At 45.4% G+C, this 21,366-nt stretch overlaps 1 protein-coding gene across 1 annotated transcript in view; it reads left to right on the top strand.

Annotated features, from left to right (window-relative positions):
- ASTN1 (astrotactin 1) overlaps positions 1-3,442 on the top strand; it is a 356,098-nt gene extending 352,656 nt beyond the window's left edge. The window contains exon 23 of the mRNA XM_068986030.1: positions 3,205-3,442. Within this exon, the coding sequence (XP_068842131.1) occupies positions 3,205-3,442 (238 nt within the window). The remainder of the gene's footprint in view (positions 1-3,204) is intronic.
- Positions 3,443-21,366: the final 17,924 nt, after the last annotated feature.

The following is a 21,366-nucleotide window of genomic DNA, read 5'->3' as shown; positions in this document are numbered from 1 at the left end:
TATCATCCCTTCTCTCCAGCTCTGTCCCCTTTCCCTCTGTGCTCGCTGCTTCCCTTTTGATTTCCTGCTCCCTGCCTCCTTCCCTCTGACATTTATGGAGTGTGCATATATGCAGTTCTTTGTCAGGAAACGTAAATGTCACAATTTGAATAGCACTAACCCTGCATGCATCATCTCAATGGAAGGCAGTATGGATCGCTTTTAAAATTTCTCTCTTGTAACTCAAGAGTCAGAAGGAAAATTGGTTAATGAAAGTGAGCAGGGGAAAAAAACGTGGATCTCACTGTAAAGTAAGGCCTGCTGCTGACTTGACACTCTTCTCAAAACTCTCTTCCCAGAAGATTCTCTCACGTGTAATATTGGGTTTTCAAGGCTATATATTAGGGGGAAATTATAGTTTCATTATTTCATGGAAAATAAAGCTTTATTTTTCAGTGTCATGGATCCGAGGGAGAACCACAAGAAACACGTCTCTTGCCTTGAGCTGCATCAACCCACTTTGGAGTTAGCTATGAGAATGAATAGGAAAGGGTTAGTGGGTACATGCATCCTGCAAGCAAGGAGAAAGGATTGGTTCAGTTCAATCCAGTTGCATCCAAATTCATGGAGGCCTCCAGATTGAGTTGAGAGTTGAACTATGTTGAGGAACAGCATTGGTTGCCTCGCTCTTAAGAAAGAAGAAAGCTGCAGGCTCTGAGATAGTCAAGGGGAGACCCAAATTAAATATTTTCTGTTTTTAAGCGGGCGCTAATAATTGCCACAAAACTCCATGGGCTAATTGAATCCATTTGTTTGAGAGGATAGCTGGGATGTGTTCCTTTATCCATCTCTTCAAGATGATGCAGAGGCAGAGGCTGCCCTTCGCTCTTCCTTCCCGCGCCCTTCATCCACCTCCCAAGAATGTGTCAGCAGCTAATGACGTGCAGCAGGGCAGATTAAGAGGAAGGCCACCAAAGACCCTGTTGCTGACGGCTTTTGGAAAGGCTGCTTAGCCAAACGGCAGGGGCTGATGGGCAGAGGAGAGACAATCACAGCTTTTGGAAAGGCTGCTTAGCCAAACAGCAGAGGCTGATGGGCAGAGGAGAGACAATCTGAATAAGATGTGACTTAGTGGGCAGAGTGTTTGTTTGATTTTCTCTGACCCACCATTGAAGTGGGAGAAAACGCAACTGGCCCCCGATGACCTCACACTCCGACAGCCCCTTGACTTTGCTGCCGCAGCTCAATACCTTGCATCCAACATCATCCCCCGCCATCCCTTGCTCGCCCTCCTAGGAATGCGGTGAGCTCACCCCTGTGGTGCTGGGGCCAGGACGGAAGAAGAGGCTTGAAATGAACGTGCGTCTTGTTCTTGAGAGCTCATTCGTGTAAACTTCCAGTTTCTGGAAAGAGTTGTGGACTGAATTAGAAAAGAGATGATTCCTCCCATGTAAATACTGCAAGGGGTCCTGCTCCCTGAGCTTTCCAGACAGATTTTACAGCTTTGAATGGGCTTGTTGGAATAAGAGACTATTCCTTCGTGGGTCTCTGGTCACCCATGGTTTTTGGAAGAAGGGAAAGAACAGAGCTAAATGAGGGGCACCCCATTCCTTCACTTATTCCTAAGTGTTCAGAGTCAAAGCCAGTGTGGGCTGAAAACTGGTTATCAGGGGGTCCTGTCCCTAACATCAGAAGTGGAGGCCAGGGAGAAGCTGTATACTGATTAGCAAGATCGTGGTGACAGCCAGCTTCCCCAAGCTACATGCAGGGTCCCACACCCTATTCTTAGCCCTGTGGGATCACTCCTTTCTAGTGTGCGTGAACTTGGGAAGACCTTGCCCTCCTCTGTCTGGTTCTCTGGTTCTGGTTTTCTTGGGGATCTGCAACAGCTCAGGTGCTATCTCGTCACCTCCGTTTCTTCCTGGTCTTTGGATGGGGGCCTTCTGACTTTGGAGGGGGATTACAAAACAGAGCAGGAGCTCACCTGGGGATTAATTAGGTGATGTGTGCTACTGAGAGCCTGCATTTTCCCAAAGAATGGCCCTGTGTCAGTATGCACTGAGGACTTTATTGTTGGCGCCCTTATCACACTATAATTACCTTCAGACAGGCATAATTAGTTACACTTGATATCCCCCGAGTGCAATATATTGGCTGCTTCTACTCAGTTCAGAAATAGCCTTGAAAAGGGAAATATCCAGTCAAACATATTATGTTTGTCATTTAATGATGATAAATTACTGGCTTTAAAGTAAATTGATCTGACTTGTCTTTTGAAACTGACAACTCTATGATTTTAAGAGGGCATAGATTTCTAAAGTATTAGTCATTTTTTTCTTATTTGTCCTCATTGCGTTTTGTTTCGTTTCATCTCTGTGCCCTACTTTGCTCACCCAGCCTTATTAATTAATTATTTCACTCATTCATTTTTTTCCTTAATTATGTTTTTTTATTGGAGGATAATTGCTTTACAATATGGTGTTGGCGTCTGCCATACATCAACATGAGTTAGCCACATATGCCTCCTCCCTCCTGAACCCCCCTCCCATTTCCCACCCCATCCCACCCCTCTAGGGCATCATTTCACAGAGCGCTGGGTTGAGCTCCCTGTGTCACACAGCCAATTCCCACTTGCTGTCTGTTTTCCATATGGTAATGTATATGTTTCCATGCCACTCTCTTATTCTCCCCACCCTCTCCTTCCACCCCCACTCCCAGGTCCATAAATGTGTTTTCTAGGGCTGTGTCTCCATTGCTGCCTTGCAAATAGGTTCATCAGTATCATCTTTCTAGATTCCATTAGTAAGCATGCATTGATATACAATATTTGTCTTTCTCTTTTTGACTTGCTTCTCTCTGTATCATAGGTTTTAGGTTCATCCACCTCATTAGGACTGACTGGAATGCGTTCTTTTTTTATAGCCGAGTAATATTCCTTTGTGTATAAGTACCACAATTTCTGTATCCATTCATCTGTTGATGGACATTTAGGTTGTGTCTATGTCCTAGCTATTGTAAAAGGTGCTGCTGCAAACATTCACTCATTCTTGACAAGCATTTATGGAAGTTCCCCCTACCTGCCCGCCCCCATTTCTAAGCACTAAACATGGAACAGTAAGCAAAACAGCCTGGGCTCTGCCCTCTTGAAGCATACAATCTCATACTATTTGTCCTTCCTGCCTTCTTGCCTTTCTAACTTAAGCATCCTCTGTGCTTGCTCCATAGGAAAGCTGGCCTCATCCTTTCTCAGCTTGGAGATCTCAGCGGTTGGTGCAACGGACTCCTCCAGGAACCCAAGATAGGCTTGCGACGCAGCTCCCTCAAGTACCTGGGCTGCCGGTACAGCGAGATCAAGCCCTATGGACTTGACTGGTCAGAGCTCAGCCGGGACCTTAGGAAGACGTGCGAGGAGCAGACCCTGAGTATCCCTTACAACGATTACGGGGACAGCAAAGATATCTAGTGCCATGATACCAGAGAGTGGCTGCCGAAAGGAAGCAGGAGAGAGGAGAGGAATGTCTGGGTTGGCGTGCGGATTTTTAATATTTTTTAATGGAACTTTCAAACCTCCACAAACAACAGCTAAACTGGGGAGAAGGTGACCCTTGCTCCCTGCAGAACTTCTTTGATATCATGTTCTCCATCTGCGTGGTCAGTAAGCCTGCTAGCCAGGGCTTCAAAAATTTCTCTTTAGGGGGTTACTTTGGGGCTTGTTTTGCAGTTAGTTTGTTTTGTTCATTTTTTGTCCAAGAAGTTCATCAGAATGCTCGAGTTCTGCCATGTTTCTTGTGAAAAGGCCACTTGGTTGGTGCAGCTTTGCTGAGTTCCTAAGTCCCATGCAACTAGGGACAGAGAAGAGGCCAGAAAGTTGTTAGAACAGCCTCAGGCCCTACTCTCATGTGTCCTCTGGAAGCTCTCATGCTGGGAACCTGAGCCCTGCTCACAGAGAACGACAAGAAAGCTGGGAAGGTGGCTGCTCTATGGGTCTTGTGATTTTCCCCCCAGGCCTTCCAATTGCTCTCTTCACACCTTAGAGGTGAGCTCAGCCTCCACCGTGGGCTCCCGTGGGCCTCCTGGCTTTTTGGGTCCTCTCTTATTTTAAGGAGATCAAACCAGTCAGTCCTAAAGGAAATCAATCCTGAATATTCATTGGAAAGACTGATGCTGAAGCTGAAGCTCCAATACTTTGGCCACCTGATGCAAAGAGCCAACTCATTGGAAAAGACCCTGGTGGTAGGAAAGATTGAAGGCAGGAGGAGAGGGAGACAACAGAGGATGAGATGGTTGGATGGCATCACCGACTCAATGGACATGAGTTTGAGCAGACTCCGGGAGATGGTAAAGGACAGGGAAGCCTGGTGTGCTGCAGTCCATGGGGTCGCAAGGAGTCAGGCACGACTGAGCTGAATAATACTGAACAATAACAACCTTTTAAGACAGGACTGGAATTAAATCTCCTTCCAGAAGAACTCTGCCCTCTCCTCCTCCAAACAATATGATCTTTAAGAGGCAACATAATGTACCTGTGGAGCAGTCTACCTGGGAGTCTAGTTAACAGTCCACATTCTGGAAAAAAAAAAAAAAAGTATAGTTTCTTCTTTTAAAAACTCCAGCACCTCCAGGGTGAACTTCTCCAGACCAGCAGTACACATCACACACCTGGAATCTGCGGTGTCCGCAGCCTTTATCCTGCACAGATCAGTCCTGGCTGATGCTTGCTTTGGTCAGGTGGGCTCAAGACCTCCATGGCAGTGTTATAATGGACTGAAGTTATTCCCCCTCAAAAAACCCTTCCATCCACTCCCCACACCCCCTTTGCCAGATTTCCTTAATTATGTTACTGGTTTTGCCAGTCATTTCTCTGGATGAGAAGTCCACCATTTTCACCCCCCTCTAGTTGCAGAAGCATGAGCAGTGCCTGTGGAGGTGAGCTCCCCTGACTGCAGGTAAAGATCGGGTCATTGTTTCTGCCCGGTTCCCTGAGCGTTAGCACTGGCATGAATGGGTGCCCAACCAGAGGGAAACATAGCCCCTCAGAAAGTGCTCTGCAGGGTCCTGTGGACCAGCAACGGCCTTAACTGTCCCCACACACACACCTCAGAGGCCTGAACACACACTTTCAGCCACCCTGCCTTTGACCAGGACTCTGCACTTAGAAACACAAGGGAATGGTCAGGAAGGAGACAAGAATCTTTAAAGCCCATTGTTGAACCCTATTGATGTTTTTCTAAATGGTTAGAATGACATGCATGCTAAGTTGCTTCAGTTGTGTCTGACTGTTGGTGATCCCATGGACTGTAGCCTGCCAGGCTCCTCTGTCCATGGGATTTTCCAGGCAAGAATACTGGAGTGGGTTGTGATGCCCTCCTCCAAGGGATCGTCCTGACCCAGGGATGGAATTGACGTCTCTTATGTCTCCTGCATTGGCAGGTGGGTCTAGCGCCACCTGGGAAGCCCGGTTAGAATGGCAGAGCTCATTTATTGAGTGCTTAGTGTGTGCCAGACACTGCTCTAAGCACTTTACTGACAACAGATTCTCACAGCTACTCTTTCTTACCTGCCTGAGGTACCATATGAATTCAGGCTCTGGACTCCAGAGCACAGGATTATAAGCCCTCACCCTCCTCAGCTCTGCCTTCAGTATTGCCTGGGCCCCACTCTCCTTGGCCCCTGCCTCCTTGGCACAGACGTGCCCGCAGTGTGGTGCAGTGGGAGGGGACACGGCATCCTCACCCTGCAGCTGGGTGCCCTTTGGGACCTCAGGGCGGGTCACAAGTCTTCCTCGCTGGTGCCTGGGAGCAAGCCGGTGACCTCACGCCCCTCTCTTTCCACAGGAAGATGGAGAGGTTTTATATCAAGCTCTGGAATGCACCTCCAGAACAAGGGTTGGCAGAAAACCCTGAGACACCCCTCAAGTGAAACGCCTCAAGGGTCAGTGTCTCACCTTGACCAGACAGGAAGGGGTACAGGCCGCAGAGGGGGGATCCCAGCCACTGGGGTGGCGCCTGGGAAGGCCTGGGTTTGCCCCTGCTGCCATGTCTCGGTCCTTTATTCAAGTCTGTGCAGAAAACACAGGGGTTCCACACAGCCAACGAGAGGCCGTCCGGACTGCTGCTATCTTGAACTGGGGCAGGGCCAGGGAGTGGCATCAGGACCACCATTCCTTGTTCCTGCCCCTCCTTGTGTGTCACTGAAGTGAAGCAGGCTCACACTCCCCTCCCTCTTCCTGTCTCCCCCACAAGGTCCCTCCTTATCCTTGTCTGCTTCTCCTGCCTATGACCCTCCTCACCCCCTTCCTCTGCCTCTGCGAGCCTCTTCCTCCTTCAGTGTCCCCTGTGCCCTGCACACACACGCACACACAACATAGTATATATATGCACAACACACATGCACACATAACACACACTACACTCATTATATACACGCACTGCACACACATTGTACACACTCCACAGGGTACACACACACTGCACACACTCTCAACAGAGTGTTTACACATACACACACTGCACACACTACATACACATTGTACACACTCTACATGGCACACACTGCACACACTCAACAGAGAGCATTTACACACACACACACTGCACACACTACATACACATTGTACACACTCTACACGGTACACACACTACACACACTCTCAACAGAGAGCATTTACACACACACACGACACAGTATATATTTATATACAACACACATGCACACATAACACACACTACACACATTATATACACACACTGCACACACATTGTACACACTCCACACAGTACACACACACTACACACACTCTCAACAGAGTGTTTACACACACACACACTGCACACGCTACACACACAACACACATACTGTATGTGCACATACTACACACACATTCTACAAACTCCACAGCATATACACACATACACATGCACATACCACACACAACACACAGCATTTACACGCATGCAGACACACTACATACATTATAAATTCTTCACAGTATAGACACACTACATGCACAACACAATGCACACTACATACACATTGTACACACTCTACACATATGCACACACTATCCACATGCTATATACACTGTACATATGTACATTCTACACACTATAGATTACACACATTATTTACACACCACACAAATACAAACAATAGGTACACACAGTCTCTGTGCACACACACTATATATATATTATACACACTACACATAGGCACTCACACTATATACACACACACTACATACCCACTGTACATACGCAACACAGACTACACAGAGAATACACACACTGTATATCCTTTCAACAGACACATACTATATATATATACAGTATACACACACTATTCATGCACTACAGAAACACACATCATATACACAAACTATATACACACGGTACACACACATGCACACTGTACACACAGCCCCTATGCCTGGGTCCCATTTACTTTCAAGTTAAGATAAGGTCAGTATGAATGGAGCACAAGAGAGCATGAGGTTCCCCCGAGGATTTCACTGGAGGATTTTGCCCGAGGAAGGCACCCGCAGTCACAATCTGAAAACACTGCCCAGTGGGAGGAACCCATTTTGACTAGAAAGGTAATGGATGGGGCCAGTATTAAACCTCAACTTTCCAAGCTGCCAAACAGGTCTTTAGGGAGTCACTTATACCCAGCAACACGCTGCCAGCCCCAGCTCCCACGAGACCCCCCCCCCCCCCGCCCCAGGGTTCCTCCTGAATGGACATGGCCCATGGTAAGAGCATTAGACCTTTAACTGAGTGTGCAATCGTTTTCCACGGAGCTTGGTCCATTCATTATTTTTAGTTCATCGCACTTCTTGATATTTGAAAATGTTCTGTTAAAAAACCTGAGTGTGGGAAAAAACCACTTTACTACTATAGAAGGAAGGGAGACATAGTGTGACCAGCTTCAGGTATAGCAGTATTGTTTAAAAGAGAATCATTGTATGATTATACAAATGGAATAATCAACTAAATAATAAACTAAGCTGTTAGTAAGTGTTGGATGTGTGGATGTTACCTATGTCTTTCAATAATCAGGGTAATGTGATCGGACCAACTGAGGAATTATTAATATTAAAGCTTGAAATGTCATACTTTAGATTCTACATGTGTGAGTGCTAAGTCGCTCAGTCATGTCCAACTGTTTGGGACCCTATGGACTGCAGCCTGCCAGGCTTTTCTGTCCATGGGATTCTCCCAGCACGAATACTGAGTGGGTTGCCATGCCCTCCTCCAGGGGATCTTTCCAACTCAGGGATTGATCCTGTACCTCTAACCTCTCCTGCACTGATTGATGAGTGGGTTCTTTACCACTAGTGCCACCTGGGAAGCCTTTAGAGTCTACATACATAGGCCTTATAGCCCATCAACCTAAGTAGGAAAAAAGTTAAAACTTCATAGCAAATTATAAGCTTAGTGTTAGATATTAACAGTTTTCATTTTCTTTCTACCACCATCTCCAAATAATTAGCCAATAAAATGTATTTATTGCTCATCCGCTGTATTTCAGACACTGCAGTATAGGGAATACGCTGCTGATTAGACAATCTAATTCTACCTCACTGAGTATGGCATTTATAGGAAAAGTTAGACACTGAACCCATCCTTACAAGGGTGACAAGAACTATGACAGAGATGGACAGGACACTGCAGGAGTTGTGATATTTATACATTGGGCATCTAAGAATAATATTGCAGAAGGCCCTGCCTGACACATTCTTATCTTGCATTCTGTATAGGCACTTGGGGGAGGCTGGCTGTAATGAACTGTAGCTCAAAACCCTCAGTCTCTTTCGACCCCTCCCTACGATGTAACTTTATACAGATGCTCTTTGTGCTGCCACCAACACACACGATCCTTTTCAATTCTTTAAGAGCCGATATGAAGTGCCTGGGCACTTGTCGGCCCTCTTGAAAAGTAACCGTGAGCGGCTCTGGACTGTGTGCACAAGCGGGAATTATTAAAAGAAGATGAAGACTGGCAGTTTTAAAAGACAGCCATAAATTCTTCAACGCCCCTCCTGTCTAGAAGGGTATTCTGCTGCCTCTCCTCTGGAATCTGGGCAGGTTTATGAGTGTTTTGACCAACAGATGATGATGGACATGGAACGCTCTGACTTCCAAGTCTGAGTCATAAAAAGCCTTGAGGCTTCTACCTTTTTCTCTGGAACTCTTGCTCTTGGAGTGGAAATCGGAGGCCACCGGGCTGGGGCCACCATGCTGGAGAGGTCATGGGTAAGCATTCTGGGCTAGTGGAGCCCAGCCTCCCAGACATTCCAGCAAAGGCCCCAGACACGTAAATGAAGCTGTCTTGGCCCTTCTGCCAGCAGTACACCACCCAGCAACCTCTTATCAACATCACATGGAAGAATAGAATCACCCACCAAGCCCCACCTGAATTCCCAGCCCAGAAAATTATGCAACGCAACAAAATGGTTATTGTTTCAAGCCACTCTGGGGATCTGTCTGCTAAACTAAGGAAATCTGATGAGGGGTCTGTGGCGTCTAGGTCATCCATTCAGGGATCGATCATTAAAGTAGTTCCTGTCCTGGGTGTGAACTCACCGTGAAAAGGAGAGGTGAGTTTACCCAGGCTGGGCTGCATAAGCACAATGTCCCACTCACCAGTAGGGTGAGTCTCGGCCCTAACAGAGGAGGATAAAAAAAGAAGGGTGATGCTTCATCCCTAGTACCTCAGAGAGGGTGAACCTCAGGAAAGTGAAAGTCACTCAGTCATGTCCGACTCTTTGGGACCCCATGGACTATACCATGGAATTCTCCAGGCCAGAATACTGGAGTGGGTAGCCTTTCCCTTCTCCAGGGGATCTTCCCAACCCAGGGATTGAACTCAGGTCTCCCACATTGCAGGCGACTTCTTTACCAGCTTTGCCACAAGGGAAGCCCAAGAATACTGGAGTGGGTAGCCTATCCCTTCTCTAGCGGATCTTCCTGACCCAGGAGTTGAACTGGGGTCTCCCACATTGCAGGCAGATTCTTTTCCAACTGAGCCATCAGCCTCGGAAACTTAGTAGAAACTTTAGGAGGCGGGGATGGTTCTTCTAGAGCCAGCAAAAGAAAAAAGAAAAGGAAAGGAGAAGACAATTTGGGGCAAAAAAGAATATTAGAAGGGAAGGGTTTCTTTTAATTATTTCGTTTTTCTGTCTCTGCATTTGGAATTTCCTGGACATAACTGTGTGTCCATTCCACACGTAAAGTGTGCTAGGCACTGCACTGAACACTTGAACGACATACTCGTCCTCAGTCTTCATGGCGGTTCTGTGAACTGGATACTCCTAGGGAAGAGGAAGCAAAACCACAGAGATTTTATGTAACTTGTCCTAGTTCTCAGCGGCCTAGACATATAGGCATCTCCTATATGTCTGTCTATATGTATAGGCTGTCTGACTCTAACCGTTACACCATCTGGCTTCCACCATTCTTGAGCTGGCTTCTCATTGAGTTTCCTAGAAAGGGGAAAAACTCCCATGGAGATTTTTACAAATCACTTGCTGGTTACCTTAGGCCATAAAAGAGAATGTGGCTGGACCCACGCAAACCTACCATGATCAGGAAAAGAACTCAGGGTTCATAGCTTGTTTGCAAGCTGGTTTGCTTGTCTCTTTGGCTTGGTCTGGGATTTGTTTGGCTTGTTTCTGTCCGTCACAGGAGGAAAACAGAGAGCCAAGGAAGACTGGGACTCCAGCTCTGTCTGTTAAATGTAGCCTTGTGCTGGTCTTTAATTGTGCTTTTCCTCTGTTCTTGGTGTTCTGCATACATCCATGGTTAACACCTGATACTTGAGTGAGAACTTGGGAAACAAATGCCTCCTGTCCTTCAGGATAGCAGAGCTTGATTTTGATAACCTACAGGCTCCTATCCATTTCCATCGTCAACTTCCATTTCATTGTCATTTCAACTGAACCAGTGAATGAGCAGCTTAGTGTCAAATGAAACCTCAGGGTTATATGGAACAGCTGACAATTCCTCTCTGATGCGTGTGAGACTCCAGAATTTGACTCGTGTCTTCAGTGTTCCAAAGTGAGAGGGAGAAACCTCTCTTTGTGCCAGGACTTTGCAGGATGTGCTGTAATTAAACTGATGGACAGGTTTTGATATCTTATTTCATCACCCTAACTGCCTTTTCTTAGAGTTTACGAATATGTCTGTTCACACGGGGCTACAAATTAGTCTAATTGATTTCTTGCTACCTGTCCCAGGACGAAAACCCCAGCTGTATTCTGCACTTAATAATTAAGAGCAACTTTATTCAGAAGGATTCAAATGTCAGATGGCTCTGAGGCCTTTGCTGTTTAGTAAGTCAGTGTTCTGTGATCAGCTGGCTTAAAGATGAAGCTGTCTCCTGCTGTTTCTTTTCGATGTCCTGGCACCTAAAAGCCTGTGGATAAGACCAGGTGGGACACACCTTCAAGGCCATTTTGCCCCAGGCCATTACACTGTTGAGTGTAACTTGGTAAAGCAAGTACTGCTCAACAGCCTACTGCCTGTTTGTCCTGAGATCCATTCCCCAGCCTTCTGCTGCTCTGTTCTGTGTCACAGAGAGCTGGTTCTTTCAAGTTGCACTTCGCACACACCTTTGCCAACAGGCTTTCAGCCCCGGGGGGTGGGGCGAGGCAATGGCAGGCACTTGGGGAAGACTGGAGGACAGGGAGAGGGAAGAAGCCAGGGTATTTCTTCCTCTCTCTGACTGGATGGTGTCCTTAGCATCTCCTCTGTGATTCCAGCTGCCACTCTCGTTTCAAAACTCCTCCAGCACATTGCTGCCATGCTTTCAGATCCCTTTAGGTGGCTCAAAGTCCTGGGTTTCAGTAATACTATCTTATCTCCTCAAGTCAGGAGTTTTCCTCTGTCCCCAGTCTCTAGGGGTGGCCCATGATTTTTCACATGCCCTTTCTGTTACTCCTAAACCTTTCTAATTGGTTTCCCATTTTTTTCTATTGAATTATCTAAAATATGTTCTGCTTTCCTTACTGGATCTTAATTAATAGATACTTTAAACTCAAAATTATTATGTATCATTTGGCAGAGTTTGTAACTCTTTAAGGGTCTGAGTGACAACCTGGAAGATGAGTTCTGATGCCAAAAGTAAATTTCCATAAACTCGAAGATTGATTACGAGGTTGGCAAATGGGTTTTCACTTGAGTGCTAAATATGATCGAGTGTAGTGGCTCCGCCTGTGATCTGAGAAGGCATTTGAGGCTGGATCTGGATCTGGCCAGAAGGAGTGGTGAGAGGTGTGATGAATGCCTAGTATGGATATGGAAATGGTGAATGATAAGTTACGTGCCATGCATTTGCCTTCCCTAATTTACAGAAAAAGAATAGGCACAGAATACTAAAAATCAGGACTCTCTAGAAAAATCATTAAAAAAAATTGTCTTTATTGATATTTAGCTGCATCTGGTCTTGGTTGCAGCTGTGAGCTGCTTGTTGTGGCACGCAGGCTCCAGAGCACGTGGACTCTGTAGCTTGCATCACTCAGGCTTTCCAGTTGAGCTGCCTGGGGTCCGTAGTTGTCGTACATTGGCTTAGTTGCCCCATGGTGTGGGACCTGATCTCCTGGACCAGGCATCTAAACCATGTCCCTTGCTTTAGCAGGGGGATTCTTAATCACTAGACCACAAGGGAAGTCCCCCAGGAAAATCCTTTATGTGTGCACTATAATATTATATATAATAATATCAGATAACTTATGACATATACAGAAGTGAATGCACATTCGTTGTACACTGATAACGGAAATAGAGTGAGAACAGAAAACACATTTCTGAGATCTCTGGCCCTGTTACTACACGATCACTTTCACAGCATTTTATTTATATTTTCTGAACCATTGTTTTTCATTTCCGAATCTGTCTTTTAAGATAGTTTTCATGGTGTTCATTTGGGATCTTAAGTGGCATGAAACAAAGGATTCCCAAAGTCTCCATTGGTTTCTGCCTCTTGAACAGTGTTAGTTAAGATCCAGTGAGGCAGAGCTAGAACAAATAATTTCACAATTTGTATGGAAATACAAAAAAACCTCGAATAGCCAAAGCAATCTTGAGAAAGAAGAATGGAACTGGAGGAATCAATCTGCCTGACTTCAGGCTCTACTGCAAAGCCACAGTCATCAAGACAGTATGGTACTGACACAAAGACAGAAATATAGATCAATGGAACAAAATAGAAAGCCCAGAGATAAATCCACACACCTATGGACACCTTATCTTCAACAAAGGAGGCAAGAATATATAATGGTTTAAAGACAATCTCTTTAACAAGTGGTGCTGGGAAAACTGGTCAACCACTTGTAAAAGAATGAAACTAGATCACTTTCTAACACCATACACAAAAATAAACTCAAAATGGATTAGAGATCTAAACGTGAGACCAGAAACTATAAAACTCCTAGAGGAGAATGTAGGCAAAACACTCTCTGACATAAATCACAGCAGGATCCTCTATGACCCACCTCCCAGAATACTGGAAATAAAAGCAAAAATAAACAAATGGGACCTAATTAAAATTAAAAGCTTCTGCACAACAAAGGAAACTATAAGCAAGGTGAAAAGACAGCCTTTGAATGGGAGAAAATAATAGCAAATGAAGCAACTGACAAACAACTAATCTCAAAAATATACAAGCAACTCCTGCAGCTCAATTCCAGAAAAATAAATGACCCAATCAAAAAATGGGCCAAAGAAGTAAATAGACATTTCTCCAAAAAGACATACAGATAGCTAACAAACACATGAAAAGATTCTCAACATCACTCATCATCAGAGAAATGCAAATCAAAACCACAATGAGGTACCATTTCACGCCAGTCAGAATGGCTGCGATCCAAAAGTCTACAAGCAATAAATACTGGAGAGGGTGTGGAGAAAAGGGAATCCTCTTACACTGTTGGTGGGAATGCAAACTAGTACAGCCACTGTGGAGAACAGTGTGGAGATTCCTTAAAAAACTGGAAATAGGACTGCCTTATGACCCAGCAATCCCACTGCTGGGCATACACACCGAGGAAACCGGAATTGAAAGAGACACATGTACCCCAATGTTCACTGCAGCACTGTTTATAATAGCCAGGACATGGAAGCAACTTAGATGTTCATCAGCAGATGAATGGATAAGAAGGCTGTGGTACATTTACACAATGGAGTATTACTCAGCCATTAAAAAGAATACATTTGAATCAGTTCTAATGAGGTGGATGAAACTGGAGCCAATTATACAGAGTGAAGTAAGCCAGAAAGAAAAACACCAATACAGTATACTAACGCATATATATGGAATTTAGAAAGATGGTAACGATAACCCTGTATGCCAGACAGCAAAAGAGACACAGATGTATAGAGCAGTCTTTTGGACTCTGTGGGAGAGGGAGAGGGTGGTATGATTTGGGAGAATGGCATTGAAACATGTATAATATCATATAAGAAATGAATCGCCAGTCCAGGTTTGATGTATGATGCAGGATGCTCGGGGCTGGTGCACTGGGATGACCTAGAGGGATGGTATGGGGAGGGAGGTGGGAGGGGGGTTCAGGATTGGGAACACGTGTACATCCGTGGTGGATTCATGTTGATGTATGGCAAAACCAATACAATATTGTAAAGCAAAAAAAAAAAAAAAAAAAAATCCAGTGAGGATTTCCACAGAAATAATTTAATAGAGGGAATTGGTTCAAAGATAGTAGAGGATAAAAAAAAAAAAAAAGCACAACTATTTGAAACACTGAGATAGCACAGAGGTATGAATACCTTCAGGAAACAGCCACTCCTCTTGGACTCAGAGGACAAAGGAAGGAAAAAGAACGTTTCCTCAGGGAGAGGCCATTTGCCTGGTGATGGGGCTTCTTTGCAGGTCCTTCAAGGGCACCAAGACAACAGAGCCCAGAACCAACTGCTGCTGCCACAGTGAAGAGCCATTGGCAGGATGACGCCGACATGAACCTCAAGCAAACCAGAAGGGACCACTCCTTTCTCCCTTCTTTCCTCCAGTCTCTCTCTCGTGGCCCCTATTGACAAAACCTAACATGAAACTGACCAAAAGGAACTGAAATTCTAAAAGCAGCATCACAAAGCAGAGGCCAAGGGGGTGGGTTTGAGCTGGGAGACAGTGGCTTAGGAACCGACACAGCAGCCTGAAGATGAGATGATGGGAGCTTTTGGAAGCTCGTTAGCACAGTGCTTGGAATGCACCTAGTAAATGTCCCACAACATTGGTGCTCCCTGGCTGGGCTGTCTTTACTGCTCTTACACACTGAAATAGAGCCACACGTGCCACTGATATTATCCTTTCCAAACTGCTTTCTCTTGATGTGGAGGCGAGCAAGGCAACCCACTCCAGTATTTTTGCTAGAGAATCCCATGGACAGAGGAGCCTGGCCAGCTACAGTCCAGGAAGCTGCAAAGAGTCAGGCACGACTGAGTGACTGACACCTTCATTTCTCTTGACCACATTATAGCGTAGCAAGGAAACATGTTTCAAGTTCATATTATACATTCTTTTATTTTCTTCCTCTGGATTTTGTTTTTGAGGAAACATTGGTTTATAACATTATATAAGTTTCATGTGACAACATTATAGCTACAACGTGCTATCTTTGAAACTGAATTCTAAGAGGTTTCACCATTTTATGGGAGATTTGTCACTGAAGATGTTTTTAATAACAAATGATATTGATTGCTTATTATGTGCTAGGTACCATCACTTTGACATGGCTTCTTTTGTCCAGTTGTCCCAACAAGCCTGTGGACAGATATTGTTAGTATCTACATTTTAAAGATGAGGAAACTCAGAAACTTTCAGTAACTTTCCCAAGGCCATAAGGCAGGTAAGTGTGGGAGCCAGAGTGTATCTTTTTAAAATTTTTATTTAACAAAAAAATTTCTTACAGGACCATTTTTTAAAAAAACTTTACTTGGAGTATTAAAAAAAAACCAACATTGCTTTACAATGTTGTGTTAATTTCTGCTGTGCAACAACTATAAGAGTGTACCCTTTTTACTGCCCTCCATTGCTGCACGTGTGCCACTTAGACCACCGCTTTTCACCCTGGGACACTTGGAGCCTATGGTCAACGTGGCGACTGGGCTTAACCAAGAGCACAATTTGACTGAAAACGCTCATTTTGCTTGTTACTTCGCTATGTTTTGTTTTGCTGATGAAGCGAGGAGGGGTTTCCTTGGATGCAGCAAAACTGACAAAGGAGACCCGATGACCTTTACATGCCCATGTGTTGCTGCTTCTTCCTGGTCATCAGCACAGCATCAGTCCCTGCTGTGCAGAAGGCATGACTAGGGAGCTGGGCCTCTGCATCTTCAAGGATTCTTAATGACATGAGTTTACTGGTGTGCATGGACATGGAATTCCTCCCACGTCTGATCTCACTGACTTTTTGATCTATACTGACGTTAAGAGCCATTCCCACCCTCCAGCCTGGTCATATTCTTAGGCAGACCGTTCCAGCTATGCAGATGTCTCTACAGTTCTAGAATAGAAGCTTTCGACCACACCCATGGATCTGTTGTGTCTACACCATGGTAACCCCTCACTCATCACTAAACAAGAAGGTCAGTCTAGTGCCCTTTGGATCTCTGGACCTTACAGTCTCACTCTTGGGTATCTGACAGGGTAAGATGTTTTGATCCTCACCCTGTAGCCTCCATGTCCCTTGGAAACTAGGAAGGAATCTGCAAAGGCCCACTGTAGAGGTGTTGGTGATGGAGCTGACCGGTGTGGGGCAAGGAGAGGCGAGCATAAAGAGAGGGTGTATTGGTTGCCATAGCAATCCCAGCAAACATGCAGAGGAGAGGGTGTGGCCCGAGACGTAACGAAGTGCCACTGGGTTTCAGCAGCCACTGGAATGTCTGAGCGGAGCCTCATTCCTCCCCACAGAGCCTGGGCCCGGGCCACAACCACAGACTGCCCTACCTCTCAGGGCTCCTCAGGATGAAGACAGCCTGGAAAAGACAAGCTGACCTCCCAGGTGTGGGTTTTCCTTTCCCCCAGCCACAGACCAGGGGCCTCCCAGAAGAAATTTGGAAATGTCCACAAAGAGCCACAAGAGACTTGATCTACAAATTATTTTTTTTTTCCCCCCAAAAAACTCTGAGCCGGACATTCTTTAAGGTATGAGCAGGCACTTTGAAAGTTCTTCCCTGCAAAAGTTCACTTCTGTCTGTTCTCTTTGTTGCCTGCCCTTCCCCAAGGTGGTATTCTCACTGTGGGGATGGCCTTGGGATCCCCAAACCCTCACAGTTGGGTCAAGCAGAAGATCCATGGTGTATGTGAGCGACAGTAATGTGGGTGGCAGTGGGTTGAAGAGGCAAGTCTGCAAAGATGCTGGATCCCTGACAGACAAGACCACAAGGACAGTGAAGGCCTGGGACTGGCATGACTTGAAAAGCTGGAGTTAGGGAGCTCATAAAAGTCTGAGGTCAAGGCAGGGTCTGTGTCGGAAACCCAGTGATTCAATGTGGCTTTACTAACCAAGAGATTCGTAAGAAGCCTGATTAAGAATGAGGCAGTGGCCAAGGTATTTATGACGAAGGAGGTCTGGAGCTCTCCCTAGAGCCTGTAAAAGGTGTTGCAGGAATCTGACTTTGCCTTCACCTTCAGGTCTTGCCAGACTCAACCCTTCTCCAGATGCAATTCTTTTCTGTCCCATTTCCTCTTCCCCGAAGCCTTAACTAGCTTAGCAGAATCTCTGGTCTAAGCTATTGCATGAATGGAAACTGGAAGCAAGTGGTGAGATTTTTAAGTGCAACTGAAATGCTAATAGAAAGATATTGGGTACGTCAATGGAAAAGAAAGAAGGAAATCCGTTCTCTAATAAATATTTATTATTAATAAGTATTTATTGAGCTCCAGCTGTGCTATGGGAAGGAAACACATGGAGCAATTCACATGCCAAGTGTTTACAAGGGTTACTAAGGTTACCCTATCGAGTGCTCATAATGGCCCTGCAAAGTTCATCCCTACATTATAAATGGGTCCTAAAAGACTTGTTGCCCAACGTCTTGAATTGAGAGTCCACACTAGGTTTTCAGTCTGAAATCTACAATCTCTGAATGAGCAAGATGACTACATGAATGCCTATAATTCCTACCAAGGTTCTCTTTGAGACAATAAAGTCTTGATGCCTTCGTACCTCCAGGAACTTTGTTTACATCTAGAATAAACCTTGTTATTCTCCTCAAGCCAACACCCTTGCCTGGAGCTCTCTTTACTTCATGAAGGTGAATTGTCTAAGACTACAATTAGTTTGAGTGGATACACATTGCTTATTTGTGTATACTGCCCAGGCAGAGCCCTAGAACATGCTCTGGCATCAACATGACCCTCTAAAATTGAGAATAAATGATGTTGTCTTGCTGACATAGTTTAAACAATTTTTTCCTCCCCTTAATACTTGGAATCAGGGTCACATTCTAACTATTTAATCTGGGGCCTCAAACTGGCACATGACATAGTTTTAAATGAAATTATATTTAAAACATAACCAGAGGTTCACAGAACACTTAATTGCATGCGAATATGCAACCTACGTGAGTATGTGGTGGAGAAGGCAATGGCAACCCACTCTAGTACTCTTGCCTGGAAAATCCCTTGGATGGAGGAGCCTGGTAGGCTGCAGTTCATGGGGTCGCTGAGGGTCGGACATGACTGAGCAACTTCATTTTCAATTTTCACTTTCACGCATTGGAGAGGGAAATGGCAACCCACTCCAACGTTCTTGCCTGGAGAATCCCAGGGACAGGGGAGCCTGGTGGGCTGCCATCTATGGGGCTGCACAGAGTCGGACACAACTAAAGTGACTTAGCAGTAGCAGTGAGTATATGGGTTGTGTGTGTGTGTGTGTTTGTGAGAGTGGAGGGTGGAATACCCATTAGAATAGTTCACATCCTAGGCCAGAAAGTGCATGGAAGCTCAAAAGCCAGCCAATCACCATCCCCACTATGCTGTTTCTTCCTGGTTCCTTCTATAACAGGGATACTTCTATTGATCTTGGGTAATAATACTTATAACAACCATTTTTAGAAGTGCCTCCATGGAAGGCACTTTGTGCTTATTGTAGTAAATACACATTAAAATTTCTTAAGTTAGGAATTATCATTCCACTTTACAGATGGGAAAGTTGAATCTTAAGTCATTAAGTAACTTGCTCAGTGTCAGTTAACTTCATCTCAATTCTCTTATCACACCTGATCAACCGTTGCTACCTCTTCCTAATCCATGCAGACAGCACATCTAAAACCCAAATGTGCGCGTCTTAGCTGAGCGCACCTCAGTGGAAAACTGGCTGATGAACCCTGAATTCAGTGGTCAACTTCAAACTGAGTCCTTTTGATACCATAGACTCACAACCACAGTGTTGTGTGTTATAATCACTGGTTAGACTATTGTTAAAGAACAAGTCAAAGCATAACCACCCAAGTGTACACAGACCCACCTGCCCATCTCCAGCCTCAAACACAACATCATTTTTCCTTTTGTCTCTCACATTTATAAAAATCAGGATTGGGATTCAATTCAGCAAATTCCAAGGTTCTATTCAGGAAGGGCACTGTGTAAGGCAGTGTCAGAGATCCAAAATTGAGTAAGATAATGTTTCTAGGGTTACCGTGTAGAGATGTGAAGTTGTGTCTTGCCCTAGCCTGCCTGGTCCAAGGAGTATTGAATATGACCAGAAATCCAGCCTGGGCTACACTTTTCAAGTCATGGTTTCTGACACTGGTTTTCTTTCGTTCAGATGAAGGAGTACTTTTTTTTTTTTTTTTACTTCTCAGAAATGGTATTGAATGGCTAGTAGAGCCCTGAGTTCACCTGGCTTTGAAGAGTTTACATTGAATAGGAGAGAAAGATCAGAACAGAACTATCAAAACATCAATCAGGATGATTATCCTGGGAGGGGACAATAAGGCGCCATACATACAGTGCATCTCATCAGGTGGGGGAAGAAGAACAACTTCATGGAACTGGAGAACCTGAGAAGGAACTGGGGAAATGAGCAGGTTTGGGGCATGTGGAGATGCAGGGAGGCATCCAGGTTAGGGATTAGCACCAGCAGAAGCAGGATCTTCAGGGGCTGGGGACACATCCTCTTTGATGGCATGGGAGTAGACATGAGTGGAGGACCACTAGTTCAGAAGCAGCAGGAAGCCAGTGTCACAGGTTGGCTCTGCTGAGACTGGTCTGACACTTCAGAACAGGCAGATACCATGAACTCATTTCCCTGAGTCCCGGGTGATGGGACGAGAACTGTGCTTTAGGAAGAATGATGTGGAAGCTGAGTGCCAGTGGACTGTGGGGGAAGAAGCAGGAGAAGGGACTTGGCTAGGTAACATTACTATGGCTGTTGAGAAGTTGATGGCAGCCTGAGATGGGATGAGAGGATGGCAAGCAGAAAGGAGGAGGATGGATGTGAGAGTTAGGAAAGAGGTATGATGGAATATGTGCACACACAGAGAAACTGGTGTGGAAAACAATTTCCCTCCGAGTAAAAGCCAGAGTCACTACCGTGGCTAAGGAGACCCTCTGTGACCACTCCCGATCTCCCATCCCTCTCTGCTCTCACCTACCTCCCTTGTTTTGTTCTTCTGCAGACACACTAAGTTCTCTCCCACCTCACCCCTGGTGCTCCCTATGCTGACTCTTCCCTAGGTATCCACGGGCCTCACTCTCACTTCCTGCTGTTGAGAAGCATTCACGGACCTTCCCTATAGACACAAGCACCTCCCTACCCCAGCTACTCCTTACCTCACTGCATCTTAGCTTTCTTTGTAACACTCATCACTGCCAACACACACACACACACACACACACACATTGTGCATTGTCTGTCTCCACCAACTTCTTTCCAAATAAGGAGCTTTGTTTGTTCACTGCTGCACCCCTTGCACTTGGCACAGAATAGTTGCTCAATAAATATTGATGTAACGCACTAGCTGGTGAAGAATCCACCTGCAATGTCAGAGACCTGGGTTCAATCCCTAGGTTGGGAAGATACCCTGGAGAAGGGAAAGGTTACCCACTCCAGTATTCTGGCCTGGAGAATTCCATGGACTGTACATAGACACGTTGACTGAACAACTTTCACTTTCAAAGGCAGAACAGTCCAGATATAAAATGCTCAACCCTGAGAGACAATGTAGACTGATTCAGTTAGGCAGGACAACCCATCATAGGAAACACTGTGTGAATAATTCAGCCTTTTGGAGACCCTTTCAAGCCTGCAAATCTACAGATCCAAGTAGTCCCAGAAAGGGAGTGTTCTGTTAAGCACAGAGGGTCAACGCATAGACCCTGGAACCAGGGTCCAAATCCGGGCTCTGCCGCTTATTAGCTGTGCCATCCCGGGGG

This window comes from Capricornis sumatraensis, chromosome 14 (assembly GCF_032405125.1).
Source record: "Capricornis sumatraensis isolate serow.1 chromosome 14, serow.2, whole genome shotgun sequence".
Taxonomy (NCBI): domain Eukaryota; kingdom Metazoa; phylum Chordata; class Mammalia; order Artiodactyla; family Bovidae; genus Capricornis; species Capricornis sumatraensis.
This window is presented reverse-complemented; position numbering and strand designations above follow the sequence as displayed.